This window comes from Mastigoproctus giganteus, chromosome 13, assembly GCF_048544385.1.
Source record: "Mastigoproctus giganteus isolate SK-2022 chromosome 13, ASM4854438v1, whole genome shotgun sequence".
Classification (NCBI taxonomy): domain Eukaryota; kingdom Metazoa; phylum Arthropoda; class Arachnida; order Uropygi; family Thelyphonidae; genus Mastigoproctus; species Mastigoproctus giganteus.
The window spans coordinates 80,834,052-80,861,619 of NC_143587.1; the positions used below are offsets into that span (position 1 = coordinate 80,834,052).

Consider the following 27,568-nt stretch of genomic DNA (forward strand, 5'->3'; position numbering starts at 1 on the left):
ATTTATCTGGTGCTATTTCTGCTAATTTTTTGATAATCTCAACCTCTAAGGGGTCAAAACCTGGGCATTTATTGTTTTTGGTTTTAGATAGTGCTATTTCTAAGTCTTGTATGTGAACAGAGGTTCAATATTGGCATTGTCATATTCAGTATTTCCTTTTATAATGTTTAGCTGGGTGGGGGAATGATTCCCAGTTTCAGTCTGAATGATACTGTCTAGGATGTTATTTACAGAATCCACCCAACACAGGGTTGGGGTTCCATCTGATTTGACAGTAGTCTCTAAGACATCTCCTCTTGGCAGCTTGTTGGCCACTATTCTGTAGACAATTCCCCAGGGGTTATTGTTTCCAGTAGTTCCTACCAAGTGCCTCCAGCATTCCCTTTTCTTGTCTCTTATGAAGGCTGTATACCGATTCCTGAGAGTTCTATAAGAATCTCTCAGTGCATCCACCTCATTTTGTGGCCAAGATGTTCTGGCTCTGAAAATGTCTCCTCGCCTGGTGTACCCTACTTCTGAGTATAGTCAGTTCGGGGCACCACCAGGGAACTGTCTGCTTCCTCGGTTTTTCCGTGGGATAGACAGGGTTGCCTTTTTATGAAAATGTTTGTCAGTCAGTGTTTGCTCATCTGGGCTACAGTTGCCTGATCTAGAACACTTATTTTCCTGTTTTTGCAGCTCAGCTGCTGCTGTATGTTCTGCAAAAATCTGCCAGTTTGCCCTTTTTAAGGTTATACCTTTTGATATCCAACAGGGAGTTTTGGGTTGTTTGTAATTGCCTGTTTAGTTTGAAGGAAATGGCTCTGTGATCTGATGTGATCCAGGCTGGCTGGACACACCAGTCTGTGATTTTATAAGCTAATGAATTGGTGGCAAGAGTAACATCAATGTCACTCTTCCACATGGTACTGCTAAAAGTTAGGAGGTTATTTAGTTGGTTTAGCACTTGAAAGGGTGAGGTGGCTATATAGTCTGAAAGTATCTGGCCATTGTGTGTGTGCCTGCTCTGTCTTCCATACGGCTATGCCATAAGGCTGACTGGCAGTTGACATCAGCACACACTATGATATTTGCAGTAGGTAGCAAGTTTGTAACTACTTGTAGGTATTCAATGGTTGGGAAATATGTAAATCATATCTCTTCATATCTGCCTTGTGCAGGCAGATATGAAGTTTTCTGAACAGTGCAGATGGTCTGCAAGAGTAGCTCATGGTGTCTTGTCAATGATATATAGGAATTTTTCTAGCAGGGATAAGGAGGTGATTATCCCCTTGTATAAGGCAATGGTCAAGCCACACCTTGAGTACTGTATACAGGTCGGGAGGCCTTGTTTTAAGAAGGATGTAGAGCTGTTGGAACGAGTACAGAGAAGGGCAACAAGGTTAGTGAACTGAACAAAGGGTTGTTCTTACGAAGATTTTGGTTTGGTTTTTTTATGGCGCATTGGCAGCTAAGGGCTCTTACGAAGAAAGGCTTAAGTTTTGCAAATTACAGTGTCTGGAGACTAGGCACCGGTGAGGTGATCTGATTGAGGTGTATAAAGCCTTGAATGGTTTGAGCATGCTCAATGCTAATGGGATTCTTCCTCTTGCTCAGAATAATCACCTGAGAGGGCATAAATTCAAATTGAGGAAAGACAGTTGTAGGATAGATGTGCGGAAGTTTGCCTTTAGCCAGCGAGTAGTTGGTTGGTGGAACAGATTTCCATCCTTTGTTGTGGAAGTTGGTAGCCTAAATAAATTTAAGACTGAGCTGGACAGGTATTTGGAACGAAAGGAGGGGTGAAACGGGAGCAGGTTTTTTTTAAATTTTTTTTTGGCTGATGCTGCATAAGCTTGCTTTCTTGCATCGTATGCCTCTACTAATGCTGATGCTAATGACAGTAAGAGTAGAAGATCTGTAGATTTCCTTAACAAGTACAGGTAGATGTTGGAAAAAAGTTGCAAGTTAGGGTTAAATTTGAAAGTGTCTGCACTTCTGCCCAGACATGATAGGAGAGCGTATATGATGAGAACCTTCTCAATCATTTTATCCCTTGATTGTGCAAGGCTTGTGGGGTAGGATTTTTTCCAGCATGGTCTGTGCTACTTAATAGGAGAGACTGCTTCTACAGGGAATAAATACACTTAAATAGAAAGGGTGCAAGAATATTTGCTAATGCTATCAAGGCAATGTTAGGTGGGTCTTTTTTGACAGTAACATTCACAAATAAGGGAGCTATAGCGCTTTCTGGGAGTTTTTGGTATTGTTAAAAGGCAAGCCATCTACTATTTCTTTGGGACTGAAAGTTAGAAACTGTGCAAATTTCTTGAAAAATATAATTGGTATTAGTGATTCAATATGCTACTTGCAAGACTTTTTTTTTTTTTTTTTAATTTCTTGTTAATCAGAGTATTATCTTTGTGAATTTCTTTCCAGTCCATATTTCTTTGAGGGCTGCTGCACATGGCTTGAGAGCCACGGTTTGGCCATATCTGGTATATAGCATGATGCAGAATGTAACAGATTTAGTAGAAAATAATTTTAATCTATTACAGTTCAAGAACTGTCATATTAAGTAATGCATTAAGTTAGCATTTTCATTTAACAAACCTTTGGCTTCGCCTGTCTTGAACAAAATTCAGGGGACACCTTATGCTGCTGCACTGGAAACTTCCGTATGTGTTGATGCAAATGTTATCATGTCCCGGACATATATTAGGTTGTTTGCATTCATTAACATCTATTAAAAGAAAAAAAAAATTTACATTTCATCCAAATGATATTGAAGCTAAAAATAAGTAATGTTTTTCTTTCTTTTGACTATTTTCATTTTTAATACTTTTAATGCTTTCAAAATTTCAATGCTTAAAATATATTCATTAATATGCTAAATGGCCACTTTATTAGGTGCACCTAATTTTCCATGAATAAGGGACTTCTTCAGAAACAGCATCATTGATTCACACCATGCAATAAAGAGCAAGTGGGCAGATATGTAGGGGTGCTGTGTGCAATTCAGTCTTGGAATGATCAAGGCAAAGAACTTAAGTGACTTTGAACAAGGCATGGCATGGTAGTCAGTGCCAGATGCATTGTAAGACTCTCAAACTGCAGTCCTGCTGGGATTTTCATGTACAACTGTTTCATTCTATATTCTTTATTATATAGAGTAGAGCAGAATGTAAACTAAAATGACAGGTTGTAGTTAAAGTAGGTTTAATGTTAATTACAAACAATAAACAGTAAAACCGAATATTTTAAATACATACAGTACACAGTAATACATAGAGCTTTCGGGCTTTTTGTTTCCCTTCATCAGTTAACCATTGGACTGAAAGTATAGGAACTTAAGAGCATGTGATGGCAGTCATGCGCAGTGAACTGCGTGATGCAACATTTAACTGTTGGAAGTTAAAGCCTGTGGTTGTGACATATGGGAACATTGCCAACGCTTGTCAGTCATGAGAATGGTTGTCTCAGTAATTGGATGAACACAACATCCACTGTTTCTGTTGACAGAAGTATTAGAGCACGAGATGTGCAGTGACTCCAACGAAGTGTGGCGTCGGTAATGGCGGGACCAATCCACAACTATGACATTGCGTCCCGGGTCAATGTCATGCCGGGTTGACCAGAAGTGTTCGGCAATGGTGTTCTATATCTGCTAAGCGGTTCTATATCTGAGTGTTCTATATCTGCTAAGCGGATGGCTCTTTCATGTTCTGAAATACGTTTGCCAAGTCTTCTGCCAGTTTCTCCGATGTAGCAGCTAGTGCAGTCGTGGCAAGAAATGTGGTAGATTAGTCCACTCTGCAGTAAGGTGGAAATTGGTGTTTTCACTTTGGAGACAAGGGATCATAACTTCCTGCCTGGTAGTCGTATGCACTTTATCCCATGAGATTTCAGGGCCCTAGAAACCTGCTGTGATAGGTTCGGGTAGATGGGATAAAGGTGCTCACGGTGGAGTTATGTACTTTGAATGGTCCTGTTGGTCGCTACATGGTCACATGCCTGCAGGTCGCACCTATCTAGGATGCCGGTGGGACAGCCACACCTCGCAAGATCCATCTTGACCCCTAGCAATCTCTGTGTGTCTCTCATCTGCAGAACTAGAGTGGGTCCAGGCATGAGTTAACAAGGCTTGTGCAGTGCCGAGAAGGTGGCTGCACGTGTGCTGACCGGTAGTTGGTAAATTGGCCAGTACACATTGGCTTGCAATAGACCATTGTCCTTAAGCACTGCCCTCACATCGGACAAGGGTGTCCAGGTACGGTATGGTATTGTCCAATTCTAGTTCAATAGTGAACTTTATGAAAGGCAACAGAGAGTTAAGGTGGTTGGTTGCCCAAATCTCTGGAAATAACTATAAACACATCATCCACGTAGCGACACCAAAAGGTAATGGGTTCTGGTATACTCGTAAATGCACGACCCTCCAATTCTTCCATTGCAATGTTTGCTGTGACTGAACTAAGTGGGGAACTCATGGCTGTGCCATGTACCTGTTGGTAAATGGAGTCACAGAACATGATTGTGCCACCAGTTAAGCACAGTCTGAGGGCAGTGGAAATATCATCTGAAGTTAGTTGGGTTCTGTTGCTAAGGATCTGGTCACTATCCAAGAGTTCCTTGGCACACATGATGGCAAGTTCGACCAGGATGGAAGTAAAAATGGGCACTACATCAAACGAGGCTATGATTTGATCATCTGAGATGGATATTGCTTGGATCCGTTCTACAAATTCACCCCTGTTTGAAATGGTGTGGGCAGTCTTGCCTACTAGGGGAGAGAGGAGCCCCGAGACAAATTCCGACAACTCATAACTTGATGAGCAATAACAGGAGACAATGGGCCTTAACGGTAACACCTTCTTTGCGGACTTTTGGTAGTCTGTAGAATTGCGGAATCTGGCAGCCAGAGGCACGGAGGCGATTACGTATGGATTCGGTTATTTTCCCTTGTTGAAACCAGCTGTTGATGAGGATGTTTACTTTCGACTCCCACAGTTCCAGGGCTCTGATGGAAGGGACAGTTAACGGCTGGTAGACAGAAGTGTCCTGCAGGAGCAACAGGGCTTTTGCCTCTTAAACAGTATGGTTCAACACAACTGTTCAGGCGCCTCCGTAGCCAGGTGGGAAGGAGCAGCAGTGCGTAGCACACGCTTCTTGATTAGACCGGGGTTCGAGCCCGTCACCACCAAATACGGAGGATGCGGAAAGGTCAAGGAATGACCACCGCATATCCTGGAGCAATATGGCCTTAGTTGCTAATGCTCCTAAAAACCAAACAACAACAACAACTGTTCAACGTCCTTTGTCTGCCGGAAGGATGACGATGGAAGGATCTTGCTTGAAGGTTTTGAGGGCAGAGATCTGTCGGTGACTGAGATTGGAGGAAAAAGGGCAAGCATAATGTAAAATCGCTGCGGTTTTTAGGCGAATTGCATTTGGAACTTCCTCAGGGAAACATGCTAATGACGCTTCAACACACAAAGCTTGATGATCGGTGGGCTTCGGGGAAGAACGGCAAACTTCATTCCCAGAGTCAACAGATCTATCTGTTCCATAGATAAGTGCTCGTTGCTCAAGTTCAGTATAAATTTTACACAATTTTCTGTAGTGGTAATATGTTGATGTCAGGAGTAGCAGGATTCATGGACTAAAATTGCAAACTTGTGCTTTTTGTCATGTACAGTAATGCTCAGACTCCCTTACAGCTTGGGAGCACAAGGTCTGGATGACACTTGAATAAATAGAGTTAGGAACCAAACTCCTAAGTTCAAGCATCAGAACCTCTTTACTGGTGGAGGCATTTCATAAGTCATGATGGAGGCAGCTGATTCAAATACTGAGTGTCTTATAGGTGAAGTTCCAGCAGGCAAGTTGCATAGAAGAATCACTAGGAATATAGGCTTGTTTGTTATGTTATTTTGGTTTTTAGGAGCATTAGCAACTAAAGCCATATTGCTCCGGGATATGTGGTCATTTCCTGACCTTTTTCGCATCCTCCGTATTTGGTGGTGGTGGTGACCGGCTTGAACCCCGGTCTAATCAAGAAGCGTGTGCTACGCACTGCTGCTCCTTACCACCTGGCTAAAGAGGCGCCTTATAGAGGCTTGTAAAGAGAGCCTTTCGGAATAACGTTTGATTTATATCGGTGGGCAAACATTATTCCAAAAGGCTTTCATTACAAGCCTCCATTTCCTAGTGATTCTATGCAAAGTGCTTGCCGGAACTTCAGCTATTTAAATTGTATTTGAATTGGCTGTATTTGAATCGTGACATATGAAATGCCTCCACCAGTAAAGCGGCCCTGATGCTTGAAATTAGGAGTTGAAGTAGGTTTAATTAACATTAAACCTACTTTAACTACAACCTGTCATTTTATTTTACTTTTCGTTCCAATCTGTACAACATAATAAAGAATACAGAATGATGAATCCAGAACGCGTAGGCCTTTTCACCTGTAACAGGACATGATCTAGCCAAGGAGGATGCCTTTGTCTATGCTAGGTGTCTAGTGTCAAGAAATTAGGCATCAACTCAGCATTTTGATGAGAGTCGAAGAGGGCTTGAGGTGTAGGGTAAATGCCCTCAAGGAACTTAATGAGGGTCCCATCAAGCTTTCAGCTGCCCAGCTCAACAGCAGAGCTCACTCCCATGCATCAGGCAACACAGAGGCAATCTCCAAGGCACAATACTAGTCCCAAAAGAACTAGTTATTGTTGGCGACTATTGTCGGGAAGACGTGGAATATACTATGCAAGATGAAAAGGATAGGTGGAACAGGACAGGGGCAAAGGTTGATGACGTTGTGATGACATCTTTTAAGGGCACAAAAGGTGATATTATAGTACATGTTGGAACTAATGACATTGTGAGTAAGAGATTTGCAGATTTACTCAACAAGTACACGTCAATGTTGAAAAAAAAAATTGTGAATTAGGGTTAAATGTGAAAGTGTCTGCAATTCTGCCCAGACATTATAGGAGGGAGTATATGATGAGAGTTGTTGATCAATTTGGCCCTGGAGAGATTGTGCAAGGCTCAAGGGGTAGAATTTTTTTCAGCCTGGTCTGTGATTGTTGACAGGAGAGACTGCTTCTACAGGGATGGGATAAACTTAAATAGAAAGGATGCAAGAATATTTGCTGATGCTATTGAGGCAGTGTTAGATGGGTCGGAAAACTGCTAGCTTGGAAGGGGATACACAGACTAAAAGGATAACAGTGGCCACAGGCAGAGACAAAAGTGATTCTTGCACTGCTCCTATTAGAATGAGCAGCAGCTTGGAAAGCAAGGGGGATCGAGATTTCCAGGATTGCTGGGAGTCAGTGGAACAAGTAAATACATGGGCTGTGTTAGGGTAACTAAAAGTAGGAACAGGTGCATGTATACTTGCATGTACGCCAATGCTAGGAGTATCGTTAATAAATTTGATGAGCTTGAAGTGCTAGTCAAGACATCAAAGGCAGATATTGTTGGGATATCAGAAACATGGTGTCATACAGATATAAGCGGTGAAGAATTGGAATTTGGGGAATACAACGTGTACAGAAAGGATAGACAGGACAAGAAGGGAGGAGGGGTTATGCTGTTAGTTAAGAAACACAAAATCTAAGGAAGTGAATCCAACTGATGTTGGTGGACAATGCAATGTTGAGTGTTTGGTGTGAGATAAGCACTGGGAAAGGAAAAATGAGTAGGTGTGTGTGTATAGGCCTAATGAATATGATTAGTATAATGAGCAATTGTGCAGAGAAATAGTGGGCCAGTAAATCAGAATGTCTTATAATGGGGGATTTTAACTTTCCAGATATCTGAAACTTGTGGGTTGGTCATTTTGCACACTAGCAAGACTTTTGTGGATTTATTGGATGATTGTTTTCTACAACATGTTCGAGAGGCAACCAGAGGGAGTAATACTCTAGATCTGATTATCAGCAGTGATTATTCATGCATAAAGAATTTGCAGATAAAGGAACCACTGGGTGACAGGGATCATAATGTGCTGATGTGGAAATTACTTAAAGATGTAACTACCATGAAGGCTAAAGGGAAGGGCTTTTGCTTTCATAAACGTGGCTACAGGGGTCTCAGACAGTTTTTAAATTCCGTACAGTGGGATCGGATGATCCAATGTACCAACATTGAATTCTAAATGGGAAGCCTTCAGGGACTTAATTTTGGAGACTACTAAGCTTTTCATTCCAACTAAGAAATACTGTTCAAGGTTTAGGCCTAAATGGATGTTAGATGAATTAATGAGGATCATGGCACAGAAGAAAAAGTATGGGATGCATATAAAGTATCAGGTGACACAGAAGCCTATGGCAGATATAAACTAGTCTGTAATGAAGTCGCAAAAGGAGGTTAGGCAGACGAAGGCAGATTACGAGAAATCTTTGGCAAAGGATGCAAAGAAAAACAGCAAACAGTTCTTTACTTATATAAACTATAGAAGGAAAGGGATGAATCAGATTGGACCACTTAACATAGATGGGTTGACTATTGATGATCATGCTCAGGTAGCTAATAAAATGAATGAGTAGTTTGCATCTACATTCACACAAGCAGTTATTCAATGAGGGGAGTGCCAGAAGTTTATCAAACTAACAGGGAGCCAAGTGATTTTATAATAACAGAGCAAAGTGGAGGAGAAATATTTGAAGTTAAACATGAAAAAATTAAACATGAAAAAAGGCATCTGGGGTGGACAGGATCTATCCAGTTATATTAAAGGAGGCAGCAAAGGAAGTAAGTAAACCCTTAGCCATAATTATGAGAGCTTCCCTGGACTCAGGGAGGTCCCCATGGACTGGAGGTGTACAAATGTATTACCAATTCACAAAGGGTTTCAAAAGGTGACAAGTAACTATAGACCTGTTAGTTTAACGTGTTATGGGGAAAATAATGGGATCACTGGTTAAAGAAGCATTGAAGGATCATCTAGACAGGACTGCAGTAATAGTTAAGACAGCATGGGTTTGTTAAAGGGAGGTATTGTCTGACCAATTTGATTGGATACTATGATGTGGTCACAAAGGGACTGAATGTCAAAAATAATTTTGATATCATATACTTGGATGTCAGGAAAGCTTTTGATACTGTTGCAGATGGAAGACTGCTGTACAAATTGGAGAGGTATGGCATTAAGGGTAAGTTGCTACAATGGATAAAGGGATGGTTGAGTGGGAGACGACAGAGATTGGTAATTAATGGACATTGCTCTTCATGGACAAATGTTATTAGTGGAGTTCCCCAGGGTTCAGTATTGGGCTCATTGTTCTTTTGTATATTTATTAATGATATTGATGAAGGTATATCAGGTTTAATGTCCAAGTTTGCTGTTAATACAAAGGTTGGCAGAATTGTTAACAACAGTAATGACAGTATACTACTCCAACTGGATCTAGATAAGTTGGGCAAATGGGCTGAGAAATGGAAACTGGAGTTTTAACATTGACAAATGCAAAGTACTGCATATGGGTAGAAATAACTGAAGAGAAACATACCAACTGTGTGGTACTACACTCAGGAAAGTGGAAAGTGAAAAAGATCCAGGGGTAACTGTGCAGTGAAATATGAAGTTTGCTGAGCAGTGCAGGCGGGCTGCCAGGGCAGGTCACGGAGTCTTGTCATTGATATATAGGAATTTTGCTAACAGGGACAGGGTGGTGATTTTCCCGTTATACAAGGCAATGGTCACGCCACACAGGTTACTGTGTTCAGGTCTGGTAGCCTCATTTTAGGAAGGATGCAGAGTTGCTATAAGGAGTACGAAGAACAACAAGATTGTTGAGGGGAACAAAGGGATGCTCTTACCAAGAAAGGTTTAAGTTCTGCAAATTGCAGTGACTGGAGAATAGGCACCTGCGAGGTGATCTGATTGAGGTGTATAAGGCCTTGAATGGGTTGAGCAAGCTGAATGCTGATGGCATTCTTTCTCTTGCTCAGATTAAGAACCTGAAGAGGCACAGTTTGAAATTGAGGAAAGACAGTTGTAGAATAGATGTGTGGAAATTTGCCTTTAGCCAGCAGTTAGTTGATTGGTGGAACAGACTTCCATCTTTTGTTGTGGAAGTTGATAGCCTAAATAAATTTAAGGCTGAGCTGGACAGGCATTTGGAACAAATGGAGGGGTGAAATGGGAGTGTTTTTTTTTTTTTCTTTTTTTGGCTGATGCTGCATAAGCTTGCTTTCTTTCATTGTATGCCTCTACTAATACTAATGCCTGTTTCATGTGTCTTGGATGGATCAAGATTAGTTCAGTAACCAAACAACATCCAGCCAACAGTGATCTTGTGGTTGCAAACAGCTCATTGATGAGTTCAGTGGAAGCTGTCAAGGTGTGCAGGGTAATAGAACGGCTATAGTTTGTCAAATAATTCAGCACAACAGTGACAACCAAAAAGGCATTTCAGAATGCATAACTTGGCATACCTTGTCGCAAATGGGATATTGTAGCTGATAACTGAACTGAGTTTCTTCCATGACCGCCTACTATGTTTGCTTGTTCCATTTCCACTCCTGCTCAGCAACATAAACGTTGGATAGTGAAGGATTTGAAAAACATTGCCTGGTCTTATGAATCCCAATTCCTGTTTCATGCTGATGGGAGGACCAAAATATTGCAAACACAGCATGAGTGCACAGACCCATCTTACCAAGTATCAACAATACAAGCTGGTGATTATAGTGTAACGATGTGGGGAGTGAGCTCCTTGATGCTAGTGGAGTTTCTGAACAAGCATGCCCACACTGCTGCAGTAACCAGACTGGTCACAACATCTCAATTCAACTGAGCACCTATGGTACGAGGTAGAATGAGCTCTCTGGAGTAGAGATCCACAACTGTGGGAAGCAATTCAGTCAACATTGGCCAGCATCCCTGTTGCATGCTTTTGCCACCTCATTGAGTGCCATGACAAATCCAAACTGTTTTTAGAGCTAAAGTGGGGCTGCTACTTACTATTACACGAGTATATACATAATAAAGTGGCCACTCAGTGGTCGCTTTATTATGTATTATCAGGCAGGATTACATTGAATTATCAGACAGGATTACATTGAATATTATTCGATAAATAGCAAAGGCATTTATTTTTTAAACTGCAGCAGTTTAAAAAATTTTAAACTAAAAGAATTTTTAGTCAGAGAAAATTTAAAGAATTTTTAGTCAGAGAAAATTTAAAGAATTTTTTGTGACTAAAGCTTTTTCTACCTTCCTAAATATAGATCTAGTTTTGAGCTGCAAAAACAGCATGAGTCGTATTTGAAGGTGATATTTCCTGATTTTCACAGAGTAATTAGGTGAAAGCATGAAGAGGTACCACATGACCCTTTATACAACTTTTTTTTTAGACTGATGTGTGTGGTGCCTCACAGGTGCTGCTGTTCAAGTTCAGTGTTATGCTGGTTCCAACCTCTCACTTTCTAAATATAGCTTCATCTCGGCAGTGGGAGGAATATCTTACAGCTTTCCTTGTGATCTCCTCTTCCTCTAATCCCTTTTCCACGATCATTCCATAAACTTTCTGCAACTTCAGTAGTCATTTTTCTGTAAATCTTTTAGTTTTCTAGCATTATACATAACTCTAATTCATTATTTATTATTTATTTTCCCAGCAGAATTAATAAAATTGGCTGCAAATTTCTGCTTACGTAATATACACTCAGAAATATATATGCAAATGTTTTAATGTTTAATGTATATTTAATGCTTTTCTAAACTTAAAAATGGAAGAGACTATTAGTTTCATGCTTATATTTTATGAATGACTCCTATTTTTCATTTTTACACAAAACTTGTTTTTTTTTTAAAACATGTAAAAAACAATGCATTTTTAATATATTTAAATTTTTTATTAAAAATTAAAAAGTTACATAAAATAAGTATTGCAGTGTATAAAGAAAAGATGAAATATTTATATGCAGCAAGCAGAATTCAAAAAAAATTAAAAACTTTCTCCATAAATAATAAAACAATATTGGGCACATATCTCAGGTATTGAGTGATCCCACTGCAACTTTCTGTGGTGCAACCACTGATGGGTTAATTAAGAAGAATGTGTGGAGTATAAATAGAACATATTCAATTCAATGGAAGCCATTATATACATTTGCAATGATATTACTCATTGTCACAAGATTTATTTATTAATCCATTTATGCATAAGCAGTCACTTTACAGAGCCCAGAGTTTAAAATAGATTGTGAATATCACTGGTATAGAATTTAAATCAGCAGATTACAATAAATCTTTACATCCATCAGCCAGTTGTGCTCAATGAACATTGCTGGAAAGCAAATATAAAGGTCTTCTTTGATGTATTCAAACACCTTTATTACAATACATGTTTGCTTGTTTTAATTTCCAAAATATTAGAGCTATATTATGTAATTTAATCTTTTAAATTAAATTACATAATATAGCTGTTGCAAATAATACATATTAACAAGTCTCAATTTGCTCTAGAACTTTAATACAAGTAGATGTGAATGGAGAAAATATCCGTTACCTGCTCAATTGCCCAAGACTATATGACAGATTAGGCTATTAGTGCATTCTTTGTTTACTCTGGCTTTGATTTTAGCCTTTTGTGGTCTCACAAAAGTTTCCCAATGTCAACTCCAAATACTGGTAATGCGGACTCTTCAAAGTATATTTCATTGTTTTAAAGGGATTTAAAAAAGGTACCATCCACCTGCACCCAGCATCCATAGCAGCAATTAGGAGAATGATTGCAGGTAGAATGGATTATTCATGATGCTAATGGAATAGGACTAAACCATGCCAAACAGGTGCAGATATGCTACCACTGTTGAACTTCACTGTAGGTACATTGTAGTTGAAACCATTTTTTTTTTTTTTTTTTGGGCATGTGCTACAGTAGGGACAAATAGAATAGTATATCACCCCATCTTATACTTCATATGATTTTTTTGCCAATTAAAGATTGAAGACTTCTTTAAGAATTCTTCCAATTCAGGCTGTAGTTAGCTGAGGTAGAGGCAGTAATGTTTTCTCTGTGAGTTATTGCAGGTTTAGCCTACATAACATAAAAATGAGTCTGTAAATGCCCATTATGCAGACATAATGCAAAACAAAACCACATGAAATGGTACCATAAGAATATATGCATTACAGTCTGAGTAGCTACTGTGTCAAATATTTCCAATAACTGACTAGAGGTGGCCCATGCTGAATGGAAATCTGCAATGCTGCACTGTGTTACAATTTCTCTTGGAAGTAATCTAAGTGTTTTGGGCATTTCACTTGTCTACAGGTCTTCTCCCGATTATAATTGTATCTCTTGTTGTGACTACCTTCACAAAGAGTTACCATGTAGTGCACTACCTCAAATAAGTAACACTTCAATTGTCCTTATATAATTCTAAAAACCAATGCTGCTTTATGACTGCTGAAATGGATCGTTTTCTAAACTGTTGATGTTTTATACAATGTAGATTTGCAAAACAAGTAAGCAATATACTTTTGGAGTTGCTGATCCCACTTTCTGCCAAGATAATATAATTTTATTTCTTTGGTTTTCAGATTCAAACATTAGAAATCTACTCAAATCTATATACAGGGCTTAAAAAATTAATAATGAAAACTGAGGGGGGAGGGAGGGACCAAAAGATAACTAGAATTAGGATATACTGTTGAGTGAAAGTTTTCCAGATTTTAGGGTAATAATTATAATAATGTATCTTTAAAGCTCAGATTCAGGTTCACCAAAAAAACTGATCTGAACTCATTCCAGCTGAAGACAGTTCATACACTTTTTTTTTTTTTTATGAGAACCCAAAACACAAGAGGTCTTAGAACCTATATTACTTAGTACCATGCATGGGTTATGTGTTTCTTGAAAATTACAATCTACAGAAATTCAAGTTTAGTGTCAACAAGTATCTTCTTTCATCTTCTCAACATTCAATCCAACTGGTTGCAGCACGTCTGGTTAGGAAGAGAGAGTGGGAATTATAGAACACATTTCAGAAGAACAGTGCCCATAGAATTATCTGTAGAAAAGGCATACAGCAGAAACAGAACATCTATGAGATAGAGAATGGAGAGACTTTGTTAGATATTAGTCATTAATTAACATAACTGCCATCTTTTGAGTGGAACCCAGAAGTCCAAGAGTGATTTTGGGGGCACATCCACAGATGTGGGAACAATATTTCAAGATAGTTTGTGATTTTACAGAGTGAATATTTGTTTGGAGTAAAAGTAATGCCAAGAGCAAAAAAGAAAACCCAGTTTTTAGATGCAGAGGAAGCAATGTTAAAAACTGGGTTTTCTTTTTTGAAAACCCAGTTTTTAACATCAATCCCCAACAGAGATATGTGATATTGCCTAGAAATCAGCGTCATTGAAGATAAGCACAGGTTATTGTTGTTGTTTGGTTTTTAGGAGCTTTAGTAATTAAGGCCATATTGCTCCGGGATACGCGGTGGTCATTCCCTGACCTTTCTGCATCCTCTGTATTTGGTGGTGACGGCTCGAACTCCGGTCTAATCAAGAAGCGTGTGCTACGCACCGCTGCTCCTTCCCACCTGGCTATGGAGGCACCGCACAGGAGCAGAAGAATTCTTTTGTGAGATATAAGACAGGACTGAGTTTTAAAAGGATTGAGGTCAACCAAGTTATCTTTTCCCCTATTGGAGAATTACCTGGAAATCAGCATTTAAGGAATTTTTGGTGGATATTCAAGGAGTTGAAACCATTTGTGCAAGGCAAGGTTTCTCAAACTGGAAGGTGGATTGCAATGTGCTATCATCAGCAAAACCATGGATAGGATTTCTGTTCAATGGAAGGTCAATTAATATACAAGAGGAAAAATGTGAGGGAAAGAACTGAACCTCACCAGCATTAGTGGAGAAGTTAGAAGACAGAGAGCCATCATCTGCAGTGAGTAGTCAGAGAGAAAAATGGATACCAAACTGCAGAAAACAGCTGGCAAACCATAAGATGGAAGCTTATTTAGAAGACCTTTATGCCAAATATGATCAAAAGCCTTTGAAATGTCAAGAGCAACTGCTTCAGTTTCACCAAACTTTTCCATTGAATTTGTCCATAGATGGATAATTTAAGGCAGAATATCACCTGTGGATCAACAATGATGGAATTCAAAATAGTGATCATTAATCAGATGTAAGGTTTCTAGATGGTTTAAGAGTTGGTGGCTAATTGATTTCTCCATTACTTTAGAAAGAATAGAAGTAATCACAATCAGGTGATTACTTCTATTCTTTCTGAATGGGAGGAATTTGTCACCCTTTTTTAGGAACTGGCAGGATATGAGCAAATTTCCAAGAAGGAAAAACAGCTTCGGAATAAGAAAGTGAAAAAAGGCAACAGAACAGGATTAAGCTCAGGAGCAGGTTTTGAGAACAAGTGGAGAAATACTATCAGGACCTGGAGCTTTCTTAGCAACAAGACTGTTCAAAATCCTTCTGACATCCTTTTTGACAGAATACCACAGGAACTACTGAATAGGGTGTACTGGGAATGTAGCAGGTGGTTTACCAAGATCATCAATACGTGAGTTGGAAGAAAAGTAGGATGCTAGCAAGTCTACTCTTAGCCCGTTCGAAATCTATTTTTGAGTGATTAATAACTGCTTTACAATTGTTGTGATCTTTGGTGTAGGAAGGAAATGAAGCTGGAGATTTGAATACAAGCCAATTGCAATATGCAACATTCTTATCTTGAATAGACTTAGCAAATTTATTGGGAAACCAAGGCTTAGATCAGCGATTCTTAAAGGGGGCAAAAATTTGTTTTTGGGGGATGAAAAAATCATGGGTATTATACAATGGTTTATGGCTCTCCAAAGTTCAACCCTACCCGACGACATCTTATTCCTTATTATTTAATTTCTCTCATTGGGTTTTCTTTTCCTCTGAGACAACTGATTTTTAACATAGGAGTGAGTTAGAAATTTTGATAATAGGAAAATAGTGGGCATGATTTAATTCAATTACCTTTGCTTGTCATAGGCATTAAATGACAAAGTGCCTTCAGCGGTAATGTCTCTGCAAGATTATTATTTTTTTTTGGTTTTTAGGAGCATTAGCAACTAAGGCCATATTGCTCCGGGAATATGCAGTGGTCATTCCCTGACCATTCCGCATTCTCCGTATTTGGTGGGCATAGGCTTGAACCCCGGTCTAATCAAGAAGCGTGTGCTACGTACTGCTGCTCCTGCCCACCTGGCTACGGAGGTGCCATCTCCGCAAGCCCTGGCATTTGTGCCTTTCCGACATCTGAGACCTTGGCGGCAGCATGGTGGGCATGGTTTATTTATTTATTATTTTGTTTCATTGGTCAATATACGAGGTATGGATGGGATGAGGAAATGTTTCAGTCTTGTTTCTACTTTCTAAGCGAAAATTAGTATTGATTTATTGTTTACTTGTGGAAGTTGTTTATTTTTGATCCACAGTGCTTTTATGAGTGACACGGGCTATGAGAGTTAAATAAAAAATAGTTTATATTTTATTATTTAATTCTTTGTAGTTATTTAACCCATCATCAATCATGTCAAGTGCTGAAAAGAAAGTTTCAACAGTATCTGGATGAATATCTAGCTTATGGTTTTATTGAAAGCCCATTCGACTCAAGGCAGCCTTATGTGTAATGAGGCTATGAAACCATCAAGACTTTTAGATCACTTAAAAAAGAAACATCCTGATAAAGTTGGTAAACATATCGAATATCAAGTACCATTGGAAAATTTGGTATCCTCTACCACTGATGGTGCTATCTTCATGGTTGGAAGACAAAGGTTTTATAACCCACCTAAAGGAATATTATTTTGAAGTTCTTGCAATACACTTCATTTTGCACCAACATCATCTGGGTGCAAAATATATTAGTCCAGTTCATCAATCTCTCAGTATAGTTATTAAAACTATCAATAAAATAAAATCACATAGCAAATATGATTGCCTTTTCAGAAAATTTTGTGTTGATAATGAAGAACAGTATGTGAGGCTTCTTTTACATTCAGTAGTCAGATGGCTTTCTAAAGTAAACTGTCTAACAAGATTTGTAAACCATTTTGATACGATAATTAGTTTTTTAGAAAGTGAAGGAGATACAGGTTTAGTAAAAGAGATCAGCAAATGCAAAAACAACACATACTATATGGCTTGGATTTTTCGGAAACTTAATGAAGTATCACTTCAACTTCAAGGGAAATTAATTATGGTGATAGACTGCAAACACGTATTAAAAGCCTTCACTGAAAAACTGGAAATAATTGAAAGCAATTTAATGAGAAAACAAGTTCACAGTATGCAAGAGTTAGCTGAAATCAATGAATCTCTCACCGAGAATGATCTTAAGAATTATTCAGATCATTTGTGTTCTTTAAAAGATGAAATCTTTGTGGATTTATTGGATGATTGTTTTCTACATCAGCATGTTCGGGAGGCAACTAGAGGGAGTAATACTCTGATCTGATTAACAGTAGCGATTCTTCATGCATTAAGAATCTGCAGATGAAGGAACCACTAGGTGGCAGTGATCACAGTGTGCTGAAGTGGGATTTACTCAAAGAAGTAACTACCAACAGGGGTAAAGGGAAGGGTTTTTGCTTTTGTAAAGGCGACTGCGGTGGTCTGAGATAGTATTTAAATTCTATACGATGGGACCAACTGATGACGTTACCAACAGCAAATTCAAAATGGGAGGCATTCAAAGAATTAATCTTGGAAGCTACTAGACATTACATATCAACTAAGAAATATTGTTCAAGATTTAGGCCTAAATGGATATCAGATAAACTAATGAGATATGCGGCAGAGAAGAAAAATGCATGAGATACATATAAATTAATGGGCAACATGGAAGCCTATGACAGATATAAGCTGGTCTGTAACCAAGTCACAAAGGAGATTAGGCAGGCAAAGGAAGATTATGAGAAATCTTTGGCAAAGGATGCAAAGAAAAACAGCAAAGAGTTCTTTACCTATGTAAATTGTAGAAGGAAAGGGATGAATCTGATTGGTCCATCAGATATTGCTGGTTCAACTGTTTATGATACTGCTAAGGTGGCTAACAAACTATGAGTATTTTGCATCTACATTCACACATGAGGAGTTATTCAGGAAGGAGAATGCCAGAGGTGAATTAAACTCAGCAGTGAGCTAGATGATTTTGTAATAACTGAGAGGAAAGTGGAGGAGAAACAGTTGAAGATAAACATAAATAAAGGCACCCGGGGTGGATGGGATCTATCCAGTTATATTAAAGAAGGCAGCAAAGGAAGTAAGCAAACCCTTAGCCATAATTACGAGAGCTTCCTTGGACTCAGGGGAAGTACCCACGGACTGGAGATGTGCAAATGTGACCCCAATTCACAAAGGAGGATCAAAGGGCAACACAAGTAATTATACACCTGTTAGTTTAACTTCTATTCCTGTGAAATTAATCGAGGCACTGGTTAAAGAAGCACTGCAGGATCATCTAGACAAGACTTCAGTTATAGCTCTTTGGACACAGCATGGGTTTGTTAAGGGGAAGTCTTGTCTGACAAATTTGATTGGATACTATGATGTGGTCACAAAGGAACTGGATGATACAACCGCTAGGGGACAATTGTGGCCGGCTGTTTGTATGATGTGCTCCATAAACTTTTCTTGATTTGTGTGTTTTTTAATTAAAGTATTAAGTTCCAATTAGTGCCACCACATAAAGACAGGCCCTTGGATTGCCAGGTGCAAGTACTTTATTATTTGAGCAGACAACAGATAAGTATTAAATGAATTTCTGCATGTTCATTCTGCTACTCTATACAAGCGCTTTCAGCCATTATCTTGTAGTTCAACTTATACAGTGTCCAACAGACACTTGACCAGGCATTAGAGTTTCGCATAGCCGCTCTACTCTCCCCTCCCTACTTAGACCCCTGCTACCTGTGGATTTCACTGCGGGACAATTAAGCAACCGGCTGGTCACAGTGCCAATTGCTTGCAAAACCACAACTGGTGGTGATATTAAATTGTCTAGTAACACTACAGTAACTGAATTCAATATGACAAATACTACCTTCTGTCAAAATTCCAGCATCTGCACCATCTGTGGGACCAGCTCTGACCCCCCACTGTCCAATGTATTGAGTGTAAGCAATTAATATGCAATGACTGTACCCACTCTGACCTGAAAAAATTAAATAAAAGTCATCGGAAATCATTCTGTTGTGATAGATGTCGACTCAGAAATTCTCAGAAAAGCCCTATAACTGTTGCAATGCAAAACAGCACGGAACCTGAGACACTTTCCTCCTCTTCCACTAACAAAGTTGAAATGCCCTCCTCTAGTTCATTTGAGACAAATATCATGCCAATAACTAGAAATACTGACTCTGAATCGTACGTGGATGAAGCCTCTAATCCTTCTTTGTTGTCTTCGGGGTCACATCAACTCAAACACATATCTGTGCTAACTCCCTCCCTACTGAAACTCTGAATCCAACCTTTTGTATTCTGCAATCAACTGAATTCCAGGAACTACTCTTTAATACCATGCAGAAAATCCTCATTCAAACTCAGCTAATCAGCATACCTCATACTGCAAAATCTGATATTCCCCTGGATTCTAATACACTCAATGAAGGAAACTGCAAGCTATCCACGGAGATTTGTGGTATAAAAACAATATTAACTAATCAACAAGCTGAAATTTCCGACATTAATGACCAAATTAAAAATCTCAAGTCAATTATATCTTGCCACTTAAGGGAAGCTAGGAAGAATTCTGAACCTACTCTTGAAACTAATGGGCTCAAAGTGAATAGGAATTCTTCATTACCTGACGATGCCCTTAGTATTGAGACCAGATCTTCATCTTCCACCAGCCTCAATACTCCTACTGCTGCAAATATTAATTTGCCAAAGCCTGCTAACATTCATGATTCAAGTCATTCAACAGAGCAATTTATTGCCAAACAGACTCTGTCAGATGATTCTTCTGATGTAAATCGAACCACTCCTACCACCTGCTCTCCTCTGCAGAGCAGTTCTGTCTGTACCTCTATTTTACAAGCTCAAAGTCACCAAGTGGGATCCTCTTCAACATCAGTTAAGGCAACATATGCAAAAATAACTGCTGCCACATCTAATGAGGCCTGCAAACCTGTCTGTAGGACTGCAGCCACAGTGAGTAAACCTGCTTCTGATTGCCAGTCTCAAATATCACACCAAAGATCAAAACAGAACAAACCTTCAGAAAATGTTAAAGCCTCTATATCTCAAGATACTTCCTCCAAGCTTCCAGCCAAAATTCATCAAACACAGAATGTAACTACTGCAGAAAAATCTCAGTTACTCAAACATAAGTTCAATATCACAATTATTCCCACAAAAGACCGAATTTTTGTTTCTAGGCTTGGACCCGCCACTAAATCTGAAGATCTTATCAACTTAATTAAAGAAGAATATGGTTTCAGTGTACATGTCCATTCTCTGAAGACACGGTGTCCCACCTACTCATCTTTTATAATAACAGGCCTGCCATCACAAACAGAAAAAGTGCTGAATCTAAGATCTCTCATATCATGGGCTCTAGTAAAACGCTTCACGGACAGACCATCAAGGGAGTCCAAAATCTCTTCTCCACAGGCATAGCAATCAGAAGCCCTGCTATTTACACATACTACACTCTCCTCTCATCATAGAATCCCCAGATCCCAACTGTTCAGTGTTTACCTTCAGAATTGCAGGAGTATAATTAGCAACCTAAACCACTTTAGAGCAATCCAAGGCTCACATATTTATGACGTTTACCTGCTCACTGAAACCTGGCTCTCCATAGATATTGAGATCAGGAGATTATAGATGAGCAATATACAATCCATAGAAAGGACAGGATCTCGTGGATGCAGAGTAGCTGTTATACATTCTAACCATATACTCTGTGAAATTGCATCAAATTTCACAAATATTGAATCACTATACTGCCTTCTTCATCTTGGCAAGTTAAACGTTTTAATCGTATTGCTTTATTTTCCACTTCCCTTAACTAATATCGACCTTCAGTACTTAGAAAGCTCGCTGGAATCTATCTTCCCACTAATTCAATCTGCCAACATAGCAATGCTTTTTGGGTGACTTTCTCTCTTTAATATGCTTCACAGCTATGGTCTTGAACGAATTTGCAATTTTCCACCCCGAGAAAATGCCTACCTTGACCTAATATTCTCCTCTACTCATATAGATGTTCACAATGACAACCCTATATTTCACTCGGATCATTCACCAATTACTTTAAACAAGTAATTACTTTAAGTTGCTACAATGGATAAAAGGATGGTTAAGTGGGAGAAGACAGAGGGTGGTAATCAATGGGTGCTGCTCTTCGTGGACTAATGTTATTAGTGGAGTCCCACAGGGTTTGGTGTTGAGTCCACTGTTGTTTTGTATATTTATCAATGATATTGAGAAGGTATATCAGGCTTAATGTCGAAGTTGGCAGGGTTGTTAATGACAGCAATGGCAGTGTGCTACTCCAACAGGATCTAGATAATTTGGGCAGATGGGCTAAGAAGTGGCAACTGAAGATTAACCTTGACAAATGCAAAGTACTGCATATGGGTAGAAGTAACCCAGAGAAATGTACCAACTGTGTGGTACTACACTTAAGGTGGTAGAAAATGAAAAAGACCTGGGAGTAATTGTGCAGGCAGATATGAAGTTTTCTGAGCAATGCAGACAGGCTGCCAGGGCAGGCCATGGGGTTTTGTCAATGATATATAGGAATTTTGCTAGCAGGGAAAAGGAGGTGATTGTCGCTCTGTATAAGGCAATGGTCAGGTCACGCCTTGAGTACTGCGTACAGGTCTGGAGGCCTCATTTTAGGAAGGATGTAGATTTGCTTGAGCGTGTACAGAGAAGGGCAACAAGATTGGTGAAGAGAATGAAGGGATCCTCTTACCAAGGGAGGCTTAAGTTCTGCAAATTGCAGTGGCTGGAGACTAGGCACCCGCACAGTGATCTGATTGAGGTGTATAAGGCCTTGAATGGGTTGAGCATGCTGAATTCTGATGGGATCCTTCCACTTGTTCAGATTACGAACCTAAGGGGGCATAAATTCAAATTAAGAAAGGACAGATGTAGAATAGATGTGCAGAAATTTGCCTTTAGCCAGCGGGTGGTTAATTGCTGGAACAAACTTCCATCTGTCGTTGTGGAAGTTGATAGGTTGAATAAATTTAAGGAGGAACTGGACAGGCATTTGGAGGGAATGGTGTGATTTTTTTTGGCTGATGCTGCAATAGCTTATACACTTGCTTTCTTGCATCACATGCCACTACTACATATTCAACGTTGATGAAACATATCTAATTTTTAAATGTTTGCCGAATAAGACACTGACTTTTAAAGGTGACAAATGTTTAGGTGATAAAAATAGTAAGCAGAAAATAGTAAGGTTGCAAATATGGCTGATAATGAAAAACTGAAGCTTTTGGTAATAGGCAAAAGTAAGATGTTTCAAAGGAGTAAAGCTGTTAGAGTTGGACTACAACTACAACAAAAAACCTCGAATTACAAGCAAAATATTTGAGCAATGAATTTTAAATTTCGATAGAAAGATGACAAAAGAAAACAGAACAATTCTGTTGATTGTCAACAACTGCCCGACAACGTCACCCAGTAATTTCGAAACCTACAAGTGTGAAGCTTGTTTTCTTTCTTCTGAATAATTCGTCTTAACTGCAGCCAATGGACCAAGGCATTATCAAGAATTTGATAATGCCTTGGTCCACTGGACCAAAAATTATACTTAGAATAGAAACCAACCAACCAACCTATAGATTCTGTTATAGATTTGTGGATGTGCATATCAGAGTTGGCAAAAGCATCGAGTCAAGATGTGATGGAAACAACGATTAAGAATTGTTTCGCAAAAGCAGGTTTTGTTAAAATGCTAATTAACAGAGATGAGTGGGATAAACTACTAGAACACATTGAGCAATCTTAGGAAGAGTTCCAAGCAAGGTTTGATCAGTGGAGAAATTGTTCTTGACGAATTTTTAGGATTTGATAATGATGTCATAGTAGCTGAATATCCGAGCGATGTCAATATTTTGAAGCGTATTTAAAGAACTAGTTAGTGACAATATTGACATTGAGTTAGATGAAAATGAGGGCAATATTAAACCTTCCAAACAAATGTTGGCAGTATTTGAAACTTTGCATCGAGGCCATCAGTAGGAAGAAAATGTAATAGAAAATACATCTGAGTTTTTAAAGTTTAAACAAATGCGAACATTTTTATGAATGGTGTAAAGCAGAATCCAGTGTACAACAAAAAATAACCAAATATTTTATAACATAATTCTTAAAAGTATACTAATAAATTGTGGGCATCATGTAAATAGTCGTTTCTTAATATGTACTTATTAATAAATTGTTTTAAAATGTTAGAAAATTTATTCATTCCCACTTCTTTCCCATTGTTTCCTATATTTCTGAATTTACAGCTGGACTTGAATTTCTGTAGGTTATGATTTTCCAGAAATACTAGTTACTAATGTACTGTTAGTGCACAGCTCTATAAATAAAAACCAAATGAAAGTTTTCATAAAAAAGCATCTATTGTGGCTTCCTGTGTAATGAGTATTCATGCACCCTGAATAAGCAGTTCTCCCAAAGGAAAAGTATATTGATACTTCTCCTTTGGAAGAAGTGGCAGTATACTTCTATTAATGAATAAGCTCATTTTTCTTTTTTTTTTTTTTGCAAATATTGTTTAGGGTAGTATGGTAGCACAAAGGCATAATTCTCTTAGTTTGATGTGACGACTGAAGTTTAAATTGCACAGAAATACTAGTACATAAGTTGTCCCAAAGAAAGAAGCAGGAGAGATAAATTTAAAAGAAGAAATTTAAATGTAGTTTAGTGTGCTTAGGGTAAACCAGAAAATGAATGCTGAATGCATATTTTTTAAACTGGTTTGGAATAAAGAGGTGGAATTACAGATTCTAATCCAGAATGGAACCAATGGAAGTATCTGTAGAAAATAGAAAAAGCATGCAGCAGAAACAATGTCCATGTGATAAGGAGTGAATTTGTAAAAGAGGGCTAATTAATTAATCTGAATATTCTTTCCCTTTTGGATAAAATCAAGATTAACCAGCCAACACTTTCAATAATATGAATGTTAGTGAGAATGTGAAGATCTGTCATCCCACAAGTTGGAAAAATATACCTCTGCCCCTTCTGTAGCTATGTCATTTTGCCCTCTGTACTGCCCTCAACACTTTCAAAAAAAAAAAAAAAAAAAAAAAAGTCCTTATTCATTAAATACACCAACATATTATGTATCCTAGCAGAAAAGTCTACTGAAATTAATGGGAAGTTGAGAGAACTTTAAAATTATGCTGTTCAATTACAACTTTGTTCATATCTTGGGCATTGGTTAACAGTGGTATATTTATGCATAGGCAAACAAAGTGCATGCCTAAAGCCTAACTGATTTAAATTTGCTACTGTTGATTAATCAAAAGTTAGTTACAATGTCACTTTGATCCAAAATTTAATGAGTACAGAAATTGTACTGATGATAGTGACAGATAATAGCAACAGCTGGTGTGAAATGCATGTTTGCACTTGAGGTATAACAACCCCAAAATAACATATACATTAGAAGTTGAATTAAAAAAAATTAAAGTTAAAAACAGTAAAGGAAGAGAGAGAGAGAGAGAGAGAGAGAGAGAGAGAGAGAGAGAGAGAGAGAGAGAGAGAGAGAGAGAGAGAGAGAGAGAGAGGTTTGCAGGTTGAAATTCTTGAAAAGGTTCATAGTGCATCTGGTGGTATTGCTTATATGAGGAGAGACTTATGAAATATGTGCACTGTGGAGATTATTAACTAGGCACCCTAAAAGAGACTTGATTAAGGTCTATATGGTTCTGAGAGGGAGATTAAAATAAATGAACATGAAATTTTCATTGTTATAAATAATACAAAAAATTGAGGTCCTAAATTTAAATTAAGGAGAAGTGTTATCATCTGAATTATAAAACCCATTACCAATCGCAGTTAACCTCTAATAATTTGTATCATCCCTTTATAAAATTCATCTTTCTAGCGAAAATAGCTTTTACCTTGGCATGTTCTGTTATCTCTTGCTATGTTATAACCTCGGGGGCAAGAACATGTATATGAACCTAGAAGGTTGATGCACTGTCCAATGCAAAGTCTACCACGCCCTTCATGTTCTTTACATTCATCTATATCTGAAATGGGATAAAGAAAAGAAATGAAAATGGAATAAAATTAAAGTGATGTGGAATTTAAAAATTTTGTTGATATAGAGGAAATTAAATTTCATGATAAATTCAGGATCTCAGTGAGAGATCCTGAATTTATCACGTGAAAGCATAAAAGAAATTTGCATATATCTAATATCCACTGTAAGTTATGTAAACACTAAAAAGATGGTTATTCCTCTGTGATAACTGTAGGTGCTTTTAGAAACATTCAGAAATATTCATTTATTTAACTACACTTCATGAACACTGAATAAAGTGTTCATGAATTCTGTTTTATCATATTTAATCTAGTCTGTAATTTTTTTTCCCCCCAGAGCAATTTCTTGTAACATTCATTAACATCCACCATAATAATTCACTTAATTAATAACATCTACTATAAGCAGTTCTATACTTTAAGTTCTTATTTAGTCTTACACATCGATCTCATACTGTGGAAGCACCTCACCATACAATGCCTTGGTATTGCACTACTCTAAATTGCACACTTGGTATTGCACACTTCTCCAATGGGGATGTATACTGCCATTTATTTAAAGTGTATGCCACTACTTAGAAAATGTTTTAGACCCTGACTGAGGTGGCAGAAGTAGTAATAGAGGCATGTGATGCAAGAAAGCAAGCGTATGAGCTTATGTAGCATCAACAAAAAAAAAAAAAATTTGCACATCCATTCCCTCTAAAAGTTTGTCCAGTTTCTCCTGGAATTTATTTAAGCTATCAACTTCTACAACTACAGATGGAAATTTGTTCCAGCAATTAACCACCCACTGACTAAAGACAATTTCCACACATCAATTCTACAACTGTCTTTCCTCAATTTGAATTTATGCCCCCTCAGGTTCATAATCTGAGCAAGTGGAAGAATCCCATCAGAATTCAGTATGCTCAACCCATTCAAGGCTTTATACACCTCAATCAGATCACCTCGCAGGTGCCTAGTCTCCGGCCACTGCAATTTGCAGAACTTAAGCCTTTCTTGGAAAGAGGACCCCTTCATTCCCCTCAGCAATCTTGTTGCCCTTCTCTGACACACTCAAGCAACTCTACACCCTTCCTAAAATGAGACCTCCAGACCTGTACGCAGTAACCAAAGAGTGGCCTGACCATTGCCTTATACAAAGGGACAATCACCTCCTTTTACCTACTAGCAAAATTCCTGTATATCATTGACAATACTCCATGACCTGCTCTGGCAGCCTGTCGGCATTGCTCAGAAAACTTCATATCTGACTCCACAATTACTCCCAAATCTTTTTTCATTTTCTACCACCTTAAGTATAGTACCACACATTTGGTACAGTAGTGTTGCCTATCCATCCATCGAGGAGACCTCAATGGATGGATAGGCAACACTACTGTATCGCCAGTAAGTGATGGATAGCATCGCTTACTGGCAGCAGTTCAAGAAGACGCTAAAAAAAACCTTTAACATATACAAGTCAGACCTATGTTTAATTAACAGACTTCTTTATAGCGAAATTTTCTATTTAGCAATATGCGCAATATCACATGTTCTTTCATTTATTCACTTGGTGGAGTTCAACTAAATCAAACTTATTCACTTGGTGGAGTTCAACTAAACCCAGTACTGGAGGAAAGGGACTTGGGTGTTACGATACAGTCAGACATGAAATTCTCTGAGCATTGTAAACAGGTTGCAAGGAAGGCCCATGGTGTCCTATCGATGATCTATCGAACTTTTGTAAGTAGAGATAGGGACGTGATAATCCCATTATATAAGGCTTATGTTAGACCACACTTGGAATACTGTGTTCAGGTATGGAGACCGCACCTAAAGAAAGACATCGAGCTTCTTGAAAGGGTGCAAAGAACGGTAACTCGCCTGGTGAGATCGGCAAAAGGGCGTCCTTATGAAGAAAGACTTCGAATATGTGGGTTGCAGAGTTTGGAAACTAGACACCTTAGAGGAGATTTGATTGAGGTGTTTAAGGCTCTGAGAGGCATCAGTAAAATGAATGAGGACACAATTTTCAAGATTATAAATGATGCTAGAACTATGGGACATAAATTCAAGTTACGGGGGGAAATGTTTAGATTGGACTGCAGGAAGTTTTATTTTAGCCAGCGAGTTATAAATTACTGGAATAAGTTGCCTTCATGGGTGGTAGAGGCCGACAATTTGGGGAAATTCAAAGGTCATCTGGATAGTACTTTCGGGTAAGGGAAGCGCATAGGATGATAGGTTTAATTTCATTTTTATTTATATTTTATTTTATTTTTTTATTTATTAATTATTATTATTTAGTTATTTATTTTATTTATTTATTTTTTTT

General features: G+C 38.4%; 1 protein-coding gene across 1 annotated transcript in view; it reads right to left on the reverse strand.

Annotated features, from left to right (window-relative positions):
- Window positions 1–27,568, reverse strand: part of LOC150076217 (uncharacterized) — a 385,004-nt gene that overhangs the window by 9,414 nt on the left and 348,022 nt on the right. The window contains exons 17-18 of the mRNA XM_090388025.1: window positions 25,104–25,235; window positions 2,593–2,722 (exon numbers count right to left, since the gene is read on the reverse strand). Of these exons, the coding sequence (XP_090244151.1) occupies window positions 2,593–2,722; window positions 25,104–25,235 (262 nt within the window). The remainder of the gene's footprint in view (window positions 1–2,592; window positions 2,723–25,103; window positions 25,236–27,568) is intronic.